Source organism: Bactrocera neohumeralis, chromosome 6 (assembly GCF_024586455.1).
Source record: "Bactrocera neohumeralis isolate Rockhampton chromosome 6, APGP_CSIRO_Bneo_wtdbg2-racon-allhic-juicebox.fasta_v2, whole genome shotgun sequence".
NCBI lineage: Eukaryota > Metazoa > Arthropoda > Insecta > Diptera > Tephritidae > Bactrocera > Bactrocera neohumeralis.
In genome coordinates this window covers 33,861,831-33,884,241 of record NC_065923.1, presented here as the reverse complement: position 1 = coordinate 33,884,241, position 22,411 = coordinate 33,861,831, and the positions used below count along the sequence as shown (strand labels likewise).

Sequence of the window (22,411 nt, the reverse complement as noted above, 5' to 3'; positions counted from 1 at the left end):
ATCACTCAGATGAAAGTGAGCCTGATCGGAGAAGACGATTTTCTTAAAAAAAAAAAAAACGATTACCGTTTTTAAGTTGTTCCAAGGCAATGGTCCAATAGCTTCAGTTCTTGACTGAGAATAATTTCACACTGATGCAAGCCCAAATATTTTCTCAAAATCCGCATTTTGTGTTCTGAGACATTTCCAATTCTTGAAATCGTCTTGGAATCAATCATAAAATGGCAAAAGCTATTCAATAAATGGCGCACCCTGTGTATACGCATTTCACACATATGTATGTACATATAGTATGTGAGTCCAATTAGCAACATATTTATATCACATCATGTCAACGCAGTAATAAACTTCATCAAAGACTTTCGCCTAACCTCCTGAAAATAACAGAGCTTCTATCAACTGCTATTTCGTAAATGAATTTTCGTAGCGAAAATTTAGTGTTTTGGGATGGCTTGCAATCTAAAGTGCCCCAGGATCCAAGCTTTGTTAGCAAGCCATGCCGATTTTCCGTTGTTTCGGCTATGCTTTACTACGCATCACCATCACTCAATAGCCATCAGTTTTATATGCTGAGCAGTAGAAATACAAACATACGTACATATATATTTATGATGTATTCCTACTCTGAGTGACTAACGGCCAATTGTCGACGCAATCTGCACACACATACGCACCTATACATAGTTACACATCACAAATATGTGCAATTTGGAAATCCTCACCTCAATTTGCAGCAGCTATTGGCAGTGAGACAGTCTCTAGCTCTCCTAGTTGGTTGGAGCTTATGAAATGTAACAAGTTTCGAATTAATTAAAAACTTCGACATTGTTATGTTTTGTAGTTACTCAAATGCAAATGAACTCATGGTAAGTCAGTTAGTTTGTGCTTGCTGCAGCGCTGCTAACTTTACATACCACCTTCTCTCTGAATATGTATGAGTCCACACACCCCAGTTGCCACCCATTTTTTGTTTCTTCAATTTCGCATTTTTTCCAATTCATGTATTTTGGTATGTTTTGGTTATGTATTTGTTTTATCTTTAATTTTGTTGCTATTTCTATTGTTCACAACTGTCTATGACAGTCAGATCGGTAACTTGCTCCATCGCCCGTTAGGTTATAAGTATACCAAATGAAACATACGTACATATATACAGTAAGTAAGTAAATACGACTTCCTAAACTTTTGCTATGCAATGTAAAGTAACTCTTAAGAATGATCCGCATAAGGTGAGCTTTTGTCTTTTCTGACACAGTTATATAAGACTAAGTTCATACACGGATGAGTGTGTGTGAGAATTTCAAAATGAATGTAAAGCCGGATTGTATTGCACTGTCTCTTCCTATTTCCTCGTCCACCCCTAGCCAACAAAAAATAGACGTGGGTGACAAAAAAGTACGTGTATGAACCGGCCTTGCATATCATTGAAACTCGTGGACCCTTTCGACATTATTAATATTTCCAAACAGGTTTGTTTACGGACCATTGTTAAAATAATAAGAAAAGAGACCACATATCCCTTTTATTTCTTTTTTGAGAAATAATATACCGGGGATTCCGAGAAACCTTCAAACGGTTATATGAGGTCTATCACCTTGCTGGTAAATGACACGAAACTGCGAAGGTTAGGGGGGAGCAAAAACTTTAAGGGGGTATTTTGGTTTAGAAGCCCGAATTTTAGGTATTTTTTTGACGCGATAAAAAAAATCAAAAATTATTTTGACAAACCATTTTTTTACATGCTTTTTATTGATATTCTAAAAATTCAAAACATAAATAATATAAGAGAAAAAAAAAATAAATTAAAAAAACTGAGACTGATGAAACAATGGCTTGTCCTGGTGTGCAGAATATAAATCCTTTCCGTGACCTAAAAGGAAAATTTATGCGAAATCCGTGAAGAGTAAAAGTGTAGATATCGCACTACGAAACGTTTTTGAAAAAAAAATTTTTACAAAATGGTGGAGGTTTGAAAAAAAAGTTTCGTATTTTCCCTGCTTTTTGTGGTTCGGAATTTTTTAAAAATAAAAAAATATTCTTTCGAAAGCTCTTCGTAGTGCGATACTATAATGTATAAGAAAACTCTGTGTAAAATTTGATGTGAATCGGTTGAGTAGAACTTGAGATATCATGCACACCGTTTCTAGAAAAGTAGTTATGAGAAAAACGAGTTTAAAGTTTGAGAAAGGCTGCGAAACGGTTTTGTCGGCGCGTCACAAAATGAGCTGTAACTCGGAAAATAATTTGAAATAATCCTCTTAGGGACATTTTCTTGAAGGGTTGTACTATAAAAATATGCAAAAAAATTGATATTTTCGAATTTCTAAACCAGAATACCCCATGCATCCCGAAAAATGCACTGTTTGGTGTGGTTTGTACGCTGGTGGAATCATTGGACCGTATCGTTCGATGCTAACACAGCTCGCGATTCTATGGCCATTTTGAGGGAAAACTTCGGAGAACAATTCATCTCAAGAAATGGACCCGTAAGTTGGCCACCAAGATCATGCGATTTAACGCCTTTAGACTATTTTTTGTGCTACGTCAAGTCTAAACAGAAATAAGCCAGCAACTATTGTTGGAAGACAACATTTCCAATTCCGGCCGAAATGGAAAAAGCCCAAAAACTGATTTTACGAAGTCAAAAGAGCCCAAACATCCTTGTGTTAGAGAACTGACGAAAAATTGTAGATTTGGGAAAGAAAACCACATTAATCACCACACAAGGCCACCTAAAATTGGTAATAATTTGGCTTCAGATAGTAACCGAAGAACTCAAAAATCGTCTGATGTTTAAGAAAAGAACCGACAGATGAGTTGAGAAACAGCTATAGGAATAGGTGACCTAGAGAAATTCTTAAAACAATGTGAAAAAATCAGAACAAATTTGAAACCTTTTTGGCAGTCTCGTTCAGCCCCTCTATTATGGTACATAAGTAAGATCTACGTTAGGTTAGGCTACGAGGTCGATCCTAACAGGCATCTCACTTAGACAGCTTAGAGCGCGGGTCCGTTATGGTACCTATTATGGTATATACTAAGTCAGGTTATGTTAGATTAGGTTAAGAGGTTGATCTTAACAGGCATCTCAGTTGGATAGCTTAAAACCCCTATATAACAGATGATAAGACATTACAAATCGATAAAGCGCTTTGAGACAATCACAAATTTGTTGTTTCTTCAGAACTAATTTTACAGGAAACTATCCCGGTATCAAAAGTAAATTTTCATTTCCTACTAAATTCGATAAAATATACTTTTCGAGAATAAATTTGAAATATGTAATACTGCTAAAAAAAAACTTCCGACATTATTTCGTTTATTCCTTGCGCGCACTGTGTGTAAATTTTGAGCCTGCTAGCGTCCAACTTTTTTCTAACTGATCACTTTTTTTTCTGTCCGTATTTCATTTATTCACTTTTGTCTATTGTTTTTCGTTGTTGCTGCACGTATTTACATGCGTTAGCAGCTCGTTTATCCGTTACACCAACAGTTTGGTTGGCTGACCACGTTCGGACGGCATTTCTGACCTGGCTTAGTGCAGTTTGACATGCGGGCAAATTGAATTTCATGTTATTCAAACTAACTGTAGCTGTGGCTCTGCAATATTGTTCCGGTGTGTGTTTATCCCATGAAAAGGGTGGGCACTCGCTCAAATTAAAAATATTTGTTTTTATTGCCTTTGTTGTGGCATAGCTTGTCCCGCATGTTGGCGGCCAATGACTTGACAATATTTTTACTCATCGCCCATGATTTGGTGATGTTGGTCAGTGGGAAGAAACAAACAAAGAAATAGCGTCGATTTAATTGGTTTTAGAAGTAAGTCAGTCGTAAATTAATTGAATGAAATAAGGTTGGTAATTTTTTTAACACAAAAAATATACTATATTTAACAATAAGTAGGAATTTGGACAGGGTATGAAAATAAGAATAAATAAATGGTTTAAACACTTTGTTTCAGTAAAATATATTGTAAAATTCTCACTCTAATTTTGATGTTGTTTTTATTTTAGGAATATGCAGTTGGTTTTTGAATGTTTATATTGAAACGTATTTGATCTGGTCGGGAGATTAATAAAAATCGATCACTAAATTGAAGAAATTATGCTATGCCTGCCCACCGAATTCTTCAGAACTGATCCCGGATGACTTTCTTTCTCTCCTAGCCTTATAAAGTTGAACAAATTTCAATCAAATGAGGAGATCTATTTACATATACACTCGTGGCCACGCAAACTTTACCACTATATTTATATTATATACATACATGTAATTATGATTAGATAACATAATTTAGTTTACTTCTGCTTACTAAAAACATAAAAAAAGCCAAACTGAAAAAATCCCGAACGAACGAAAAAGACCGAAAAAAATTGAAGAAAGTATAATGGTAAGGTTTGCGTAGCCACGAGTGTTTGCATATATACATATTTATATTCATATTTTTCTATAAAATCGCTTATGCGGGAAATGCTTAACGGATTATTCTGAACAACTTTGCCTTAAGACACAAACACGCGTTTTTTAGCTTTTTTGGCTCTCTGTAAAGCAACTCGCTCTAATGTATATAACAATATGCACCATATAAACCGACGCCTTTTTTGAAAACATTAGAGTTTTACACTATCGAATTGGTACCAAAACGTTTGAGGACCGTTACCACAGATATATTGCTCTACAAAGAAGTTCTTTTGAAGAATATTTTTCATTGATTAAAAAATGGTCTCACATAGTTAGGCCGAAGACGAAGTCCGAGACTATTTGCTTTCATTTCCCCAACTTGCCCTTTTCCTACACACAATGACATCAACCTCTGAGTTAAGGGGTTATATCCGCTTGTACATTTAAAAATATCGATTATCAATTTTTTTTTGATATATCGATTGAATATAGTTATATTCGAAAATATGTTCCGAAAATTCGAAATAGATCCGGCAAAGAGTCTTGATGATATAAGAGTATATATAAACGCGTTTTTCTCGAAACACTCTTTTCAGAGTCGGTGTGAAAAAAGTTTTCGTAACGGTTAGACCGATCGACTTGAAAATTTTACACGACATTCTTAGATATATTTGTCAGGTAATGATCGACGGAATAAGATTTTTGATAAAAATTTCGTTTTTTCAGCCACTCTGAAGTGTAATCTTTTTCTCAAATAAAACGATTTTTCTTAGGAAACCGTTATTGTGTTGAAAATCAAAGTTTTGGACTAGTTCTAATAATATCTCCATTCGTCATTGTAACAAAGAACTTCTCACCGCCACATACTTTTTACACATGTTTTCTTGGCGATGGGTTAGGGGATCAAGGAATGAAATTACGAACCACATAAGTATATACAAAATAATTTTTTATCATTTCTCTTTTCTTCAACAAAAAAATATTTTATTTGACCACCCGGCGAAGGCGCTGCTGACAATTAAAAAGTCAAAAAGAGTTATTGTCACTCCTGAAACGACGAACTGATGCTTCACTACGTGTGTATATGTGACAACCTAACAAATTAAAGACAAAATTCTTGTGCTTTATGTTGTTCGACAACATTTCAAAAGAACAAAATGCGCAAGCTAAAATTAAGAAAAAACAAAAAATCAAAAAAAAAAAATAATAATATTTTTTGTTTTTCAATTTTGTACAAATAATCAAAGATGAAAATTATCACTTAAGTAATTGTTGTTGTCGTCCGCAATACATAAAATCGTGTTGACAATTAATGGTAAAATATGTTTTCGGCATGTTCTTTATATTCGAGGTTTTCGTTTTCGCCTTCGCACGTCACAGCGTCACCAGGCTTGTGGGCGGTTACTAAAACCGAACGCAGAGGTTAAAAAATGCCATTCAAAAAGCTTAATGAATTTCCAAAGCCAAAAAAGTGTTGCAAAAATATTGCTTTTCGCATGCAAAATTTCGGCACAGTCCGCATGGCGACAAAAAGCCAAAAAAAAGAAGGAGTGGTAATAAAAACAACAACCACGCATTCCCTAAGGACGGCGGGCAATTCAGGAAAACATGACATTTGAACGCTTTTCGTGATAAGCCGCGCTTCAAAGGGACTCAATATGCAAGTGTATGTGTGTTGTTGGCGGCGAATGAATGACAGTCGGTGACGCGACTAAAATATTGCCATATGCACGCAAATTAAAGCAGGAGTTGGCGATTGGTCGCAAATTTTGGTGCCTTGCTGTTGTTGTAAAATTGGTAAAGTACAAAAAATGAAAAAAAACAAAAAATGAAAAAATAAATAAAACTAAAAAATGAACATAATATATACATATGTACAAACATATTATATATTTGTATGTTTGCTGCTTGTAATTGGGTACATACATATGTACATATTTGCTAGTACATGTGTTCATATTTGTTGTACGCGCATTTACCGTCACCGCCCGCAACACGTGTCTTCAGCTTGTTACACTTTGGTTAATTTATTTTTGTTGTTCTTGCATTGTTTTAAGCAAAAAAAAAAAGTAGAAGTGAGTGTATTTTAAAAAAGACAAGTAAGACAAAAGAACGATATGAAAAAAGGGAAGCACTCAATTTTAACGAAATGAAAAACACATGTCCGACAAGGCGACTTTACAAGGTGGCGGGATCGTTGAGGCTCCGGTTTTCATTTTTTTCTCCAGTTTTGCATTACACTCTTGCTGGCCTCGCCAGCAAATCCGTTTAGAATACTTTTTTCGCTTGTGGGTGTGTACTTGTGTTCGAAATGGAAATACACAGTACAGTCACGCCCACGAAATCGTCCGTCCGTTTGTATGTTATGTTGTTGGTGAAAGTAATGAGTGAGTGTGCTGATAATGAGGGAAACTGTTTTCATTCAATAACTTTTTTTCAGTTTCTCATTAAAATTTAAATTAATTTGTACGAATTTTGTTTTTTTTACGAATCATATAAAAACTTTGCTGGACTCAAGTTGATGGCATTTACTTTGTGTATACATTTGGAATTTATTAAGGCGCCGTTGGCAGCAAATCGGACTGATGTATGGAACGACTTGGCGCAGTTTACGTCAAGATCTTAAATTTAGAGCGTAAAAAGTACAGCGTATGCAAGAACTGAAGCTGCTCGACCTCGCTGCGCTCTATGGGCTCTTGAAAAGTTTCAAGAAGATCCGACGTTTTCGAGCCAAAGTTTGTTCATCAATGAGGCCCATTTCAGGCTCAATGCGTATGCAAACAAGCAAAATTGGTATATTTGGGACGAAGAGTAACCTGAAGAAATTCCGTAGTTGACATTTCAACCAGAAAAAACAACGGTTTGGTGTGGTTTGAGGGCCGGTGGAATCATCGTTCCAAGTTTCTTCAAAAATCATACCGGTGAGAACGTAACCATCAATGGGGATCTTTATCAAAACATGATAACCGCCTATTTGATGCCTGAATTTCAAGCTCGTGATCTCGGCGACATTTGGTTTCAACAAGATGTCGCCACTTCCCACACATCGCATCAAACAATGGTTTTATTGAGAGAACACTTCGGTGAGCAGATAATTTAACGTTTTGGGCCGGTCAATTGGCGACCGAGATCATGTTTTATCCCACCCTTGGACTTCTTCCTGTGGAGATATATAAAGCCTAAAGACTATGCGGACAATCCTGCTTCGATTCAGGACTTGAAGCAAAATATCACGTGAGTCAATCGCTCGTTCCCAGTTGAAATCCTTCAATGAGTCACCGAAAATTGACTCAACGGATGGACCATCTTAGGCGTAGCCGCGGCCAACATTTGAAAGAGATAATCTTCAAAAAATAAATGCCAAATAATGTTCTTTCGAATGATGATAAATATTTCCCATTAAATTTAAAGTTTCTGTGTATTTTCTTCAAAAAAGTAACCTCGAAATGGATCACCATTTAATACTAGCAGTGCCTTCTGAAATAATCGTTGGATGAAAATAAAATTTTGAGCCTAAATCAAATATATTTTTTTATAGGAAAAGTCCATTATATGTTACAAGGACATTTTCTGACGTAATGCGATCTGAGATTATTGCCTTAATGGCCGCCTGGCCTTTATATGTTGTTTCCTACATTGTCAGCTATTTCGGGCGCTTTCCCAACTGCAAAGGCTTTCGCTCCGAGCAATATATTGCGATTTCGCTCCATTAGCCTTTTCTCACCCGTCGGTTTAGATGTTGTAAGTTTCGCTGATGAGTCGCATGGTCCTAAGCCATCAACCCTTTTCTAGTGTATAAATCGGTCACCAGCCTAGCGCTTAATGAGCTATGCCCTAAGGTCCCTGTAGAGGATTCACCTAATGCTGATAGCATCTTCTTACGTGCCTATAGGGCACCACTGGCCCTTATCACTTTCTCCTACACATGGCGGTTCCACATCAGTTGGCTGTCCAAGTACTTATCCCCAGGTACTTGGTATGCTACTAAATTGTTAATTCAACACCGTTGAGCCTCCCGGGTTTCCATTGCAGGATTTTGTACCTCCTTTTAAATAGTACCATATTCCTCTTAACGGTATTTACGTACTTACAATAATTAACGATATACACAAAAGATCAAATTTGACCCGGACTGATACATATTAATTGCGAGCGCAAAAAGAATTGACTTTTTTTAGATTGATACAAGCAATAACCCCAAAGAGATAGCAGATGATCTTAATATCTCTTGTGGACCGATTCAATAAACTTTGGTTAATTCGGTTATTTTGGTATGAATTATCCTGGACTCATTTCAAAAGTCTTGAATGCGCCGCCACATTCTATTGTGATTTTGACTAACTTTCTGGCCAAACACAAAAAAAGAGGTACTTACCAAATTCGGCTCTCTGTGACTTTTTTCGCCATGAGCTCGTTGACCCAAAATATAAAAATTGACCCACAAACTTTTGCCGTCGTAAACAAACAGCCGGCAAACATATACTAAATAATTGACATAAGGAGATCAAAGTTCTTGCGTTTAATGTACCAAAATCATTATTACTCGTAAAATGGAAGAATATTAAGAAAAATTATTTCGGTTTTAAGGGCTGAACCCGACTGCTCCGAAGTTCAGCCCTTAAAACTTTAAAAGCGTTTTTATCGAAAGCGCATTTTCTAAATCAGTTACCGATGATAATATAAGATCGGAAGAAGTAATCGCCATTTTGTATCAATCTATGAACATTAAATGTTTAATAAAGTCTGAAAGTCCGTTCGTCTGTCTGTTTCACTCTGTTGCCTGTCCGTTATGTATATAAACAGGGTATATTTTAAGTTTGTTGAAAGTTTGCAAACCCAGAAGGAAGCATCAGAGACCTATAAAGTATATATATAAATAATCATATGTTGAGCTAAATCATTTTAACTGTCTGTTCTGTCCTATAACGAACTAGTTTCTCAGTATATATTTTTAGGATATCATTTTGAAATTTTGCAAACGTCATTTTCTCTCCAAGAAGCTGCTCATTTGTCGGAACTGCCGATATCGGACCACTATAACATATAGCTGCCATACAAACCGAACGATCGGAATCAAGGGCTTATATGGAAAACTTTCGTTTTGACGGGGTATCTTTCCTAAATTTGACATGGATTACTGCTTAAGGTAATAATATAATCTCCGAAAAAATTGTTCAGATCGGATTACTATAGCATATATGTAGCTTCCATACAAACTGAACACATAGTTACTAAAAGAAATGCACCTGTAAAGGGTATATTAGCTTCGGTTTCGTTTTTTCTTACTCTCAGAACGCCTTCAAACCCTGAAACGTAAATTTGTTGTTTTTTTTTTCAAGTTTAGCGAAGCTTTATCTATAGAAACTATTCGAAAAACATGTTTTGCAACTTAAGTTAAATATTTTTTACAAGAACCCAAAGTATATTCCTTTGTCGAATTTATCGAGTTCACTGCGATGATTTTACTTTGTCTTAAAAACACGTTTGGAAAATTTATGTAAATATTTTAGCTTGTAAATTTATAAATAATGACGTTATAAAATGCCTAAAGAGACAGCAATGGCCAATTAAAAACTTAACAAAGCCAATAAATTCATAAAATGTATAAACTAAAAAACGGAGGGCCGTTTTATTATTTATTGTTTAGATACTCACATACATACATACACCCAAAATATAAATTTTCTAAATGATAGACAATAGCACTAATTATATTAGTTCATAAGAAACCAAATATCCATAAAATAGTTGACATACAAAATTTAGAACTTGCCCTCGCTGCCAGCGAAGCAAACACACTCACCACAAATCTGCATACGAAATTTAGTCTCTCAATTACAACGCCGCCCTTAATTTTTTAATTTTTCCTTGCTATGTTTTATTTACAATTTTTGCTGCATTTCACGCCGATAAAGTGGCGCATAATTCATTTTTTATGCTGCAGCGACACCAACGTCACCATCACCGCCACCGTCACACCAGCACTCGCAGCACAGTGCAACCGCCGTGAGACTTGCTGCTTGCGCAGAAGATTTATGGCACTTTGGGGGAAATATTGCCTGCTTGCGGTTGCATTTCCCCCTCAATGGTACTCGCTTATGACAGCTCATCTTGAATTGACTTGGAGCGACACACACATTCACATGCAAGCATACTTCTGGTTGTGGCTGCAGCTTGTGCTGGATCACAAGTTCATGTGGAGATTTTTGTGTGGAATTAACTAATTGGGCTACAAATCTCTTGTTCCCGGAAATAATGTGCCTTGCCAATAAGGAGACGCAATTGAATTGTATACCCGCTTATGCATGCGTGCGTGTGCGTCTTGCTTGCTTGCAGTCATGGCGGTTGCAATTTATTAATGCAGAGAAATTGCAATTAATAAGGAGTTGCCGCTGCAGTGTAATGCGCGAATTATGCGGCGCTTGCAATTCTTCGAATCATTTGCGCTGGCAATGAAGCGGAAATGGGCATAAATCATTTTTATGCATTTCCAAGTAGGCTCCCGGAGAAATAAATTAGTGTCAACAGCAAGTCACAGTCACACACACATATATTTAAATATTTTTAAGCAGTTCCTTCGATTCGCAATGGGTTCATTACGGGTATATTATTGGTTGCTGCCAAAAGTTGAGAGTTTTACAAATTAATTTGCTTGAGGACCAAGTAATTTTTTTTGTAATGGATGACAAACCGTTTATGCTGTAACAGAGAGAACTTGCAATGGCGAGCTAAAAGTATCGGTATTTATATACATTGGGTAGTCGAAAAAGAATTTTCGTATTTGTAACCAAACTTCAACTTATTTTTTTATATTAATAATAATAAATAAATAAAGAAATATCTACCATTTTGGTCGACCACTTTTTTGGCATTTTTCCGCTAGAGACATTATTCCACCAGTGTAAATCGAAATTTCAAAATTTCCAAAACGGAAGCGAGCGAACCATTCTTGTGCTACACGAACTGATACAGCATCGTCTCCGTAAACTTTACGAATTTCATTGGTGGCTTGCGTGGCATTATTCCTTTTTTTTATACAAAAATTTCAAAAAATAGCGAATTTCTTCATTTTTTTCACTCATTTTTGAACAGCTGTAACTTTTTTCAACTCCCCCGAATTTAATTTTTTTGGTTAAATGAAGCTCACCTTTCCAACACTATATGGTATGACACAATGGGATTGGTAGCACTGGAGATACACGACTGCAACGACATGTCTTGACAAAACACGAACAGACTTTTGCGACTACCCAATAAATTTTTTTATGTTAGTACTACGTAGATTGCCTTTTATGTATCGGGACCATAGTGTTACAATCTGGAAATTCACAACGGTATCGTAAAGTCCGACACTTTTGATGTTATAAATACTCAGCATGTTTTGACATACGAACGCTTTTCTTTGTTTACAGTAACTTAAAATATTCATCTTGGCCAAAAACTTGAGCTAATTCGCGAACATTTTCGCGCAATTATTTTTTACAACTGTCGACAGAATAACTAAATTCATTGAATGGTACAGCGTTTGTTGATGCTTTGGTTATACCAATCGAGGTCATAAATCACTCCATGAACAATTTCCTGAAGGTCGTCACAAAATAGTTCTTGTTCCGGAAATTATTGATGCTGTGCGAAAACTTATATTGCTAGATCAACATGTGACCTATCGCCAGATTGAGACAATTATAGGCATTAGTGGGCCGAGCATAAATTAAATATTGCATGAACGCTTGATTGTATAAAAATGTGGGTTCTCACACAATTTGTTGAGCGCTCTAAAAATGCTCGTGTCGACTGGTCGAGAGAAATGTTAAAAAATACGACAAAGGTACTTCGAAACATGCCTGTGACAACGTGACAGATGATGGATCATGGATTTATACGAATACTATATGGACGTTTCAAAATGAAACGAATCTAATAAAAGCTGTACCCGCAAAAATCACTCTCAAGCAAACGGTTGCTTGTCGCAACCTTACTACAGGAACAACGCAGAACGGTAAATTCGATTTACAACCATTTGCTTGCCAGTTGTCTTTGCAGAAATCGGGAAAACCAACCGCTGCATTTGTTCTTGGTAGCTCTCACACATCGACTGAAATAACTGCATTTTTGAGCACTCAAAACAGCGATTTATGTGTCATCCTCCGTATAGTAATGACTTGGCACCGAATTACTTCTTTTTATGCCCGTTCGTAAAAATATAATCTAAGAAGTCAAAGTTTTTCGATACCTGGCATGTTTTGAAGATCGCTCAAACTGAGTGCAAAAGTACTTCGAAAATTGGTTCAAACACAAGCAAAAGTATGCATATTAATGGAGAATATTTCTAAAACTAATAGAGTGATTAAAATTTGGTTTTGTTCTTTAATCCCGAAAAATAAAAGGCAGCTTCTGTACCACCAAATTTTTAATTGCTTACAAATCTAAAAATTAGAACATGAGCATATAAGATAATGGATAGTGGATTGAAGCAACAGCACTTAAACCCCATCTTTATCTTATATTTATATAATTAGAGGTATATACAATAGAACTCTGAAGCGATCGGAGCTCTCAGGGAAAGCCGTTAGTACAATTTTGGCGCTCTTCGTTTTTTGGCGGCATTTGACAAGTTTTATACTACAAATTTTTATGGACCTTCCTTAGGCGCCTGGGATAAGTAATCCTTCAAAAATCATTAATTATTTTAACTTTTTCAAATAATATATTCGTTTTTGATCAAGCTTGTCCCTTTCGGAATAACTGAAGCTGAGATAAAATTGCAAATTACTTCAGTTTACGTAGATTAAAATCTTTATGAACTATTCATATGGTATATTATTATTTTCTTTAATTTTGTTAATACCAGAGAACAAGTAACTCTTTTCCAAAATTCAAAATTATCATCGCAAATTTTTCGCAGGGCATTCCTTAGTCCTTAGTTTTTGAATATCTTATTACGGAATACTGTGGAAATTTTCTTGTATTATACTCAAATTTTCTCCTCTATTCTGTTAAAGCTTTTTATAACTTAGTTGTAAGTCTATTCAGAAATATATTAGAATATTTTCAAACAAACATTCACCAGAGTTTCTTATTTCCATAGCGCTAACAATATGTCTAACATTACAAATTTAATTTTTAAGGCGTGCCTTGGTGTCTGTCACAGCAGCCACATGGTAGAAAAAAACATAAAAACGGTCATGAGTACTTTACTTTACTTAGTGGCGCCAGACACACCACCTTCCACAATTCTACACTGCTCCAAACACATTCTTATTACTTGCACTGCACATTGACAGCTGGACAATTGTCAAGTGACCGTGGCTAATGTGATCATTTGTCAGTGATGAATTACGCAGATCAATGTCAATGTCAGATACGAAGGCAATACATACTTAGATAGGTAAGACAATTTTATGAATTTAAGAAAAATATAAAATAAAATTTCAAAAAATTAATAAAATTAATTAATTTGCTGACTTACGTGTAGTTTGACCAATTCAGGATAATCAATTGCCAGTTTGGACAGATCCTGATAGCTAGCCCTGGCCATAGCTACAATCCATTCCTTTGCCTTTTTGTGAGCCATGGTAACTTCTGGTATTTCCTCCTTCTTCTGTAAGTACAAAAATGGAATGTGAGTTTAACAAAAATAAATTTAATAAACTAAAGAATTATGATACGTCAGATGGACTGATGGACGTTTAGATGTTAGGGTTTTGATCTAGTCGGAATGCCGAACACTTTGGGTCGTCTGCGGGAGAATTGTTTAGGCGGCGAAGGTGTTTAACTGGGGATTAAGGTAAGTTTCTTGTGTGAATGGTGTGGTTAAAGTGCGTATGGGGTCAGTCACTAATTATGTCAGCTCAACTGGTAGTAGGGGTTACGAGATGTGACCGAGACTTAACTAAAAAGTTGCTCCAACCTGCTCATGCGGCACGGCGCTTTAGGAAGTATCGCGGTGGTTGTGGTTTAATACGCGAAAGCGGGCAGAACTGACATTTGTCAGTTCAATGTGGGATTGCAATGTAACCGGAGACGTAAAGATTTAGATAAGCGTTCATTTCACACTACCTATGGGTACTAAAAATGACTGGCATTTTCAAGACGTTGATAAGCGCATTGAATTGATCCGCTGTACTTTTTGAGCGCCGTAGGGTAAGGATGTCTTCAGCAGGTACCGGACGTCTTTTGCCAAATTGCGATTGAAATATCTCTGTAGACACACTTTTGGCGAAACTAGCGAAGTTGCTGTGATCGATATCAACCGCCTTAATAAACTTTTGGTAAGCTTAACGCTTCGCCGATTTATAAGGAACTGGCAATCCGCTTTTAGGAGTATATGAGTAACACAAGGAGCAAATATCTGTCCGAGGGATATCCATTGAATTTGGATCAATACCACGACCTAACCGTTACACAGAAAACAAAAAATGGAGCCCATGTTACGTCAGCCAAAACGCTATAGTCAAATGAAGCGGAACTGTTTCGTTCCCCACGGCAATACAAAACGTCTAAATGGCAAGCAGTTTTACTCAACGGTGCATTAGATATATATCATATCATGAAATGAGTCGGTCCATGGACCAACTAAATCACGTGACCTTAATTGATTAGACTAATTGGAAACGGCATTAACACCAACAATAACATTAGCCTCCAACTCCAACGCAGAATAATTCTTGCCAACAGGTGCTACTTCGGACTGCCTACTTGAGAAGTAAAGTCATCTCTCGACGAACAAAGAACAAACTCTACAAGTCACTCACCATCCCCGTCCTGCTATATGGTGCAGAGGCATGGACGATTACAACATCTGATGAGTCGGCGTTAGGAGTTTTCGAGAAAAAGGTTCTGCGGAAGATCTATGATCCTTTGTGCATTGGCAACGGCGAATACCCCAGTCGATGGAACGATGAGCTGTATAAGATACGACGACATTGATATAGTTTATTGAATTAAAAGACAGCGGCTATGCTGGTTAGATCATGCCGTCCGAATGGATAAAAAGACTCCAGCTATGAGAGTATTCGACAGAGTACCTGCCGGAGGAAGCAGAAGAAGAGCTCCAGTCTGTTGGAAAGACCAGATGGAGAAGGACCTACCTACACTTGGAATCTCCAAACAGCGAAAAGGGAGAACGTTTTTGTAAACTAAAAAGAAGACTACTTTTATTGGGCTACGTCAACTTACACAGTAATAGAAAAAATAATGCATAATTGGACCAACAGTATGATCTTCTAATATGTAATCGGGTTTTGTAAAACTAATCTAGGCAGTACTTCCCCAGCCGTAATTATAGTGCCTCCAAATATGTCTTACATGGCCTACAAGCAACTTAAATACATATGTGGCAAGTATGTCAATTTCTCTGATTTAATTACTATGCTTTAATGAATTTATTATAAATATGAGTAATGAACAAGCGCAAACATTAAAATACCGTTAAGTGTCATTAGGGGCTGCCATTAATGCCGCGCGACACGATTATAGACTCCGGCGTGCGCATGTTGCACAGTACACGTGTAGAAATTTATGGTCTAATATATCTAAATACGCATGTACTAAGTAAATACATCTGTACATACATATGTATGCATGTATGTATGAAGTAGAAATAAACTTGATATGTGATTTTTCACATACACGCACTGTGGCACATATGTACACACACAATCACACAGCCTGAGCATAAAGGATTTTGAGCACATTTGCGCCTTATGAAAGTAATAATTTTTATTTATGTGGCAACTGTGAGTTGGTGTCGCGCCTCAGTAGTCTTCAGACAACCCTGGAATGCTTTCTTCATTTAAATATTCCATTCTTATTGTTGTTGTTGCCACATTAAATACATATGCAAGTAAAAAAACTAAACCAAAAATTAGAGAAAGTAACTGCTAATGAGCCGCCTTCTTGCTAGAGCGTAAGGAAAGCCTTCGACACGCCGCCCAACCCCTCGCGCTCCAACACATTCCGCTAACGACGCTTTTTCGCGCGACATTAACATGTGTGGCATCTTATTTATGTACACATGTGCATATGTATGCAGTACATTTTCGGCAACTAATTATCCGCATAATGTTCGATGTTACGCAGTTGTTGTTTTTTGTTGTTGTGTGTACATTTTTTTCTTTCTGCCGTGTAACAAGCTTGTGCTTAGTACTGATTATGTGCGTATTCACACGCGCGCTGCAGCACACCTCAGGGCATATACATGCGTATATATGTATGTAGGTGTGTGTGTGTGTGGTGTGCATGTGCGTGGCAGAAGTAAGGTAACAAGCCTTTTAAATCTATGCGCTTGCTCTATGCCGCACCACCCCGCTTCCAACCTCCAACCTACGCATCCACCACCATCCTTGTTTTCTTTCTCACATATGTTGTTGTTGTTGCTGCTGCCGCTGTTGAGATCGCAATTATGAAACTAATAAATAAAATTAACTAATTCCTGGTGTATTTAGTAGCTTTCCTTTAACTTGTCGCCGTCTTATTTAATGTAGCAACTTTTGCCGCGTGCGTGGCTGTTGCAAGCTGCCAAAATGCACGCGTCGCCTTTTTACACGTTCTCTATATTTTCCACATGCCCACTTGACTTTTGTAGTGGCTCACGTTTTCCTAATTATATAAAATGCCGTTAAACTCATAGGCGCTCTAGGAAACATAGATACATGAAGCATACGCACTTATAGAGCATGTTCTATACTGTGAGATCGTATAATAAAGACTCCACGACGCATGTTTCCACTACTTCATGCCTCAAACACGTGCTTATTGGCTTGATGTCAATATTATGCTTCACTTATTCTATTTATCTAATATTATAAATAAATATTGTATAGGCAAAGCATTTTGTGGGAAACCCTAACCGTCCTTTCTACCAAAATTTTTTAATGCTGTGAGATTGAAGCCGAATTTAATTAGGTTACCTGATAGCGTTTGCTGTTCTCACGAAAATGTTGCATTTAATTTCCCCTATGCTCGGGCTGTCCAAGTTGTTCTCTTCTCAACAATTGCATACCCTGAAGAAGGTACATTATATTAAAGTTTGCCAAGATGTTTGTAACACCTAACAGTAAAGGCCATAAACTCTATAAAGTATATATATGTATATGTACATATATGTATACATGATCAGCGATCATTGATTTACCCATGTTTGTCTTTCTATGTCCGTCCGTCCGTTTGCCTGTATATATGTGAACCAGTTCCTCATTTTTTGAGATATTAATCTGAAATTTTACACAACGAAGCTGCTTATTTGTCGGAACGGACCACTATAACATATAGAATGTAACAATCGAATACAATTGCTTGTATGGAAAACTTTTTCATCAACCGAGATATCTTCCCTAAATTTGGCAAGGATGCAACATTTTACAATTTTTATCAATTACAGATCCTTTATACACTGTTGCGATATAATAAGGCAATATTTTCATAGGGTAAAGAAAAAACCTATTAGATTATAGTGTTATACCGTCGTACTACATTTAAACCGTAGTTATAATTCGAATGGAGTCTTCAAGGTTCTCTGAGCCACAATCTTGAAGAAATGACGCAACTGATTAGAAAAGGCTTCGATAAATTTACTCTACAATTGATCATTTTCAATACAGCAATGAGAACAGATCCAAAAATCAGTCTAATGTTATTTTATTAATAATAATAGTTCGTCTACAGTACCAGAAACTACTACTATTCGAAAACTTCCAAAGAGCGCTTCCGATCTGATTTCAAGTGCAAACTTAAATACCGAAAGCAAGCACCAAAAAAGCATCGTTGGCCGATATTTCTTCGGATTTTTTTAGTGTGTTAATTGTTAAGGAAATTTAAATGTTTTTTTATTTAATGTGAAGTGCAATCGATACAACTATGTTCTGAATATAAAGTCATTCAAATGGATCGTGCAGGCGTCTTTTGCAGCAACGAATTCTATGAACTCAATTTTCGAGTACTTTTTCCACTAAATCAAGTCGTATATCATGAATAGCACGTTCAATATTGATTTCTAAAGCTTGAAGAGAGTCTGGTTTATTGCTAAAGGCCAATGACTTCGAATAACCTCACAAGAAGTAGTCTAAAGGTTTGAAATTACAACTTCTTGGAGGCCATTCAATGTCACAATTTCTTAGCTCTCTCATGCCGAATTAAAATGGGCGGAGCTAAAACATGTTTTAGGACAGATCTACATATATTAGTTTTAACTCAAGTAGGAAGTGATAAAAATTTCAAAGTCCTTAGTGTCCTGGTTCAAATTGCGGCCATAAAAAGTTGGTTATCTTCAATCTATATCGCTCTCCAGTGACAGTCACGATATCACCAGCTTCATTTCGAAAGAAGTACGGACCGATGATCCTACCAGACCAAACTGTTAATTTAGGTGAATGTAGTGTAAGTACATGAATACTTTGTGGATTTTCTCGCATCAGAATCGATAGTTTTGTTTATTTACGCACCACTCAGATGAAACCTGAGCCTTATTGGAAAATATGATTTTCTTAAAAAAATCAAAAATTTTCAAGTTTTTCCAAGGCAAAATGAACAAATTCGCGACGTTTACGATGGTCTAACGGCTTCAGTTCTTGAGTGAAAAGAATTTTATACGAATGCAAGCTCAAATCCTTTGTCAAAATTCGCCAGTTTGTGATTTGATACAGTCCCAACTCTTGAGAATGTCTTGAAATCGACAAATTGCGGTCTTCAGCAACACTTGTCTGAATGGCAGCAATATTTTCATTACTTCGAGCGGTTCTTTGTCTTATTGGCACCTTACGATTATTACGACCATAAAATGGCAAAAGCGCACGAAAAGTTGCAACTAGAGAACGATAATTTTGATAATAAAATTGAATAATTTGTAAACGTTGTTCTTGCGTATATCTTTTCATTATGAAATTGCAAACATTATTGAATACAATGTTTCGTACTTCTAAGTTAATTAATCCTACAGCTGGACTAGGTTATTAGGTGGTCGAATTATATAAAGAAATGGTTGTCAATTGGCCACTTAGATAATGCAATTCGAATATTTTAAAAAAATTTCTGTGGAGGATCATTGACTCAATGAAAGATCTATTCTGACTAAAAAGCTACGACAGATCAGCCGCAAACCAACATTCGGCTTGGTATTGGAGAGATAATTTGAATTAAAATTGGTTCAAAATTGGGCTAACAGAATAATTTACCGAAATTCTATTCCAGCATTAGATGTCAGTAAATTAGAAAATAACAAAGCTCACCACATTTTTTGTTTTATTTGAAATAAAAAGTTCTATATATATATTTCTAAAAACTACAAGTTGGATTGAATTTTAAACATGTGGCGAGGTTGGTAGGCATTTTTTAACAGACATTGGTGCTTTGTATATTACCTTCTCACATTTTTAAATTAACAGAAGAATCCGATTTACAGAAGAGAACATTTTTCAAGGATTTTTTTGCAGTATTCTTAAATAGTCAATCATTCCTTTATTAGCCAATACCAAAGTATATATTAACAAATAGCCAATAGTCAATAGATTGGGTAGTCGAAAAAGTCTTTTCGTATTTCTATTCAAACTTCTACTTATTTTTTTATACAAGGGGAGTTTCAAAGTAAACAGGACTTAAAAAAAAAACAGAACAAATGGTTTTTTCGGCAAAATCAATTAATTTCATTCAAAATAGTCTCCTTCTGCTTCAATACAGCTTTTTGCACGGTCCAAAAGCTTGTCGAACGAGTGCTTTAGCTCGTTGGCCGGTATGGCCGCCAGTATGCTGGTGCAAGCCTTTTTGAATGGCCTCTTCGTCTGCATAACGCTTTCCTTTCGTGGGCAAATGCATTTTTCCGAAAAGGAAGAAGTCGCACGGTGCCATATCAGGTGAATACGGGGAGTAGTTAATGGTTAAAATGTGATTTTTGGTCAAATAATCGGTCACATGATGTTCTTCGAATGTTGGATTCTGAGCAATTTTTGGTCGTCAGTCAATTTGTGCGGAACAACCGTGCACACACCTTTCGTAAACCCAAATGTTCGGTCAAAATGCGATACATAAATCGATGTTTTGGAGATGTTCAATTCCATTTCCGTGAATTTCAATGACGATTTCGGCTGATTTTTGATGAATTCACGCACAGTTTCGATGGAATTCCGGTGAACATAGATTTTGATTGGCCCACATGTTGATCGTCATTTATGTCCTCACAACCACTTTGCAAACGTTGAAACTAATCGTGCACTCTGCTACTGGATAGGCAATCATCGTCATAAACTTGTTTCATCAATTGAAACGTTTCGGTAAAAGTTTTACCAATTTTAAAACAAAATTTAATGGGGGCTCTTTGTTCGAAGCTCATTTTCGCACCGATAACACCTACATACTGACACTTAAAACGCAATAACTTTACTTCCAATCAATGAAATGTCATGAAATTCTCACTGGACAATCTGTAAAGATAGCAGATTCTAACGCACCAGTCGACATATAGATGGCGCCACCAGGGGGCGCTAGATTCAAGAAGTCCTGTTTACTTTGGAACACACCTTGTAGTTATATACATGCAGCGTCATGAAGATATAGCGAATACTCGTTATCAACGCAAACGCGATTTTATCCACAAAACAAAAAGTGAGATTACCCAAAAGGATTTGATCAAGAAATCCTAAATCTTTAGCTTCTGAAATTATTGGCTCGCGCTGCTTTAAGCTTAGAATTCTAAAACTACACGATAATAACAAAATTATGTTATACATCAAATAATAAACATTATCAAAATCACCATAAATATAGACTTAATCTCTTAACTTATAAATACATATATATTTATTAACATTTCTCGATAACTTCAAAAAATATGATACATTTTTTCACACGCCTTCAAAGCGTCCTTTTTGTTGATTTGTAAACCGAAAAGGACTTGTTTACAAGAACCAATAAGCAATGTAATAAAATGAATTTGACGCAACTTAGGCACACCACAGAACCCGCTCACTCCCTCTCAGACAAACTTTTCGGCAGTGCGAAAGGGTTGTGGCCGCCGATAACCGCAAAGGACGTAATTATAAATCTAAGAAAAACAAACCGAAAGTTGTTGTTATACATCTCTCAAGTGTGTCCCACAGTGGGGTTAGAATCCGCAATGGAACCCTGAGTGTGGGGGAGGGATCAAGTTCAACTGCGAAGTCAAGCAACAATAACAACTACTAATAGCGTGGATGAAAGGGCAACGCATAGTAGACCATTTTGTGTGGACTTTTGTGAACGCCCCAATGAATGAAAAGGGTACAACACAGGCAGCAATACGACCAAAGGACAAAAGGTAAATTTTTCAACAAACCGAAACATAAACACAAAATGCAAAATTTCATGTTTTTATTTCGAGCGGGTTAAGTAATGTACGAGCACCGTATGGACATGTATCTATTCGCATTGTAAAAAGTATCTCAACTACTGTTATTATCCTTTTCAAAGGACATACAGCCAACGAAACATACAAACATTCGAAATTATATGGACAAAAGGAAATTTTCCACAATGGCAACCGTTTCAACTGCGAGACCAACAGCAATGCTCTTGTAGTCGAGTCGGGGGAAAAACTGTTCGACCAACTGAGCGCACTAAATTGGATGGGGGTTGAGCGGCACGGTCGCTGGCGTTGGGGATATATAGGTTGCTTTTGTCTGACGCCGAACATGGCCATTTCGCCGTGAGGGTTGTTGCTGCAGCTCGCTCGTGCCTGATCGAATAATATTTTCCATGGCATTGCCATATTGTTGCCATTCATTATGACTGCCACTGTGACCACCAACTCGGGCTGGTGCATGGTCGTTTTTCTTGTTGTTGTGGTTAGCTGTCGCTACAGCAGGTAGCGCAGGTAGACTTGCGCGCATTGCAATTTACCGTTCCAGCCATTTTGCGCCGTTAATTCATTGTTGCCACACAGTGCAGCAGACACATTGGAATTTTTGTTGTCGACATTTCCTTGTGGTTGTTGTTGTCATTTCGTTTGCGGCAAACGCTTAATTAACTTTCAAATTAAAATTTG

The 22,411-nt window shown here is 36.6% G+C and overlaps 1 protein-coding gene across 2 annotated transcripts in view; it reads right to left on the bottom strand.

Annotated features, from left to right (window-relative positions):
* Nucleotides 1-22,411, bottom strand: part of LOC126761240 (ankyrin repeat domain-containing protein SOWAHB-like) — a 100,070-nt gene that overhangs the window by 52,103 nt on the left and 25,556 nt on the right. Inside the window, exon 3 of one of the 2 annotated variants that reach the window (XM_050477237.1) lies at nt 13,871-13,999. In XM_050477237.1, coding sequence (XP_050333194.1) covers nt 13,871-13,999 — 129 coding nt within the window. Of the gene's footprint in view, nt 1-13,870; nt 14,003-22,411 lie in introns of both variants that reach the window. The other variant, XM_050477235.1, reaches the window with a different exon arrangement.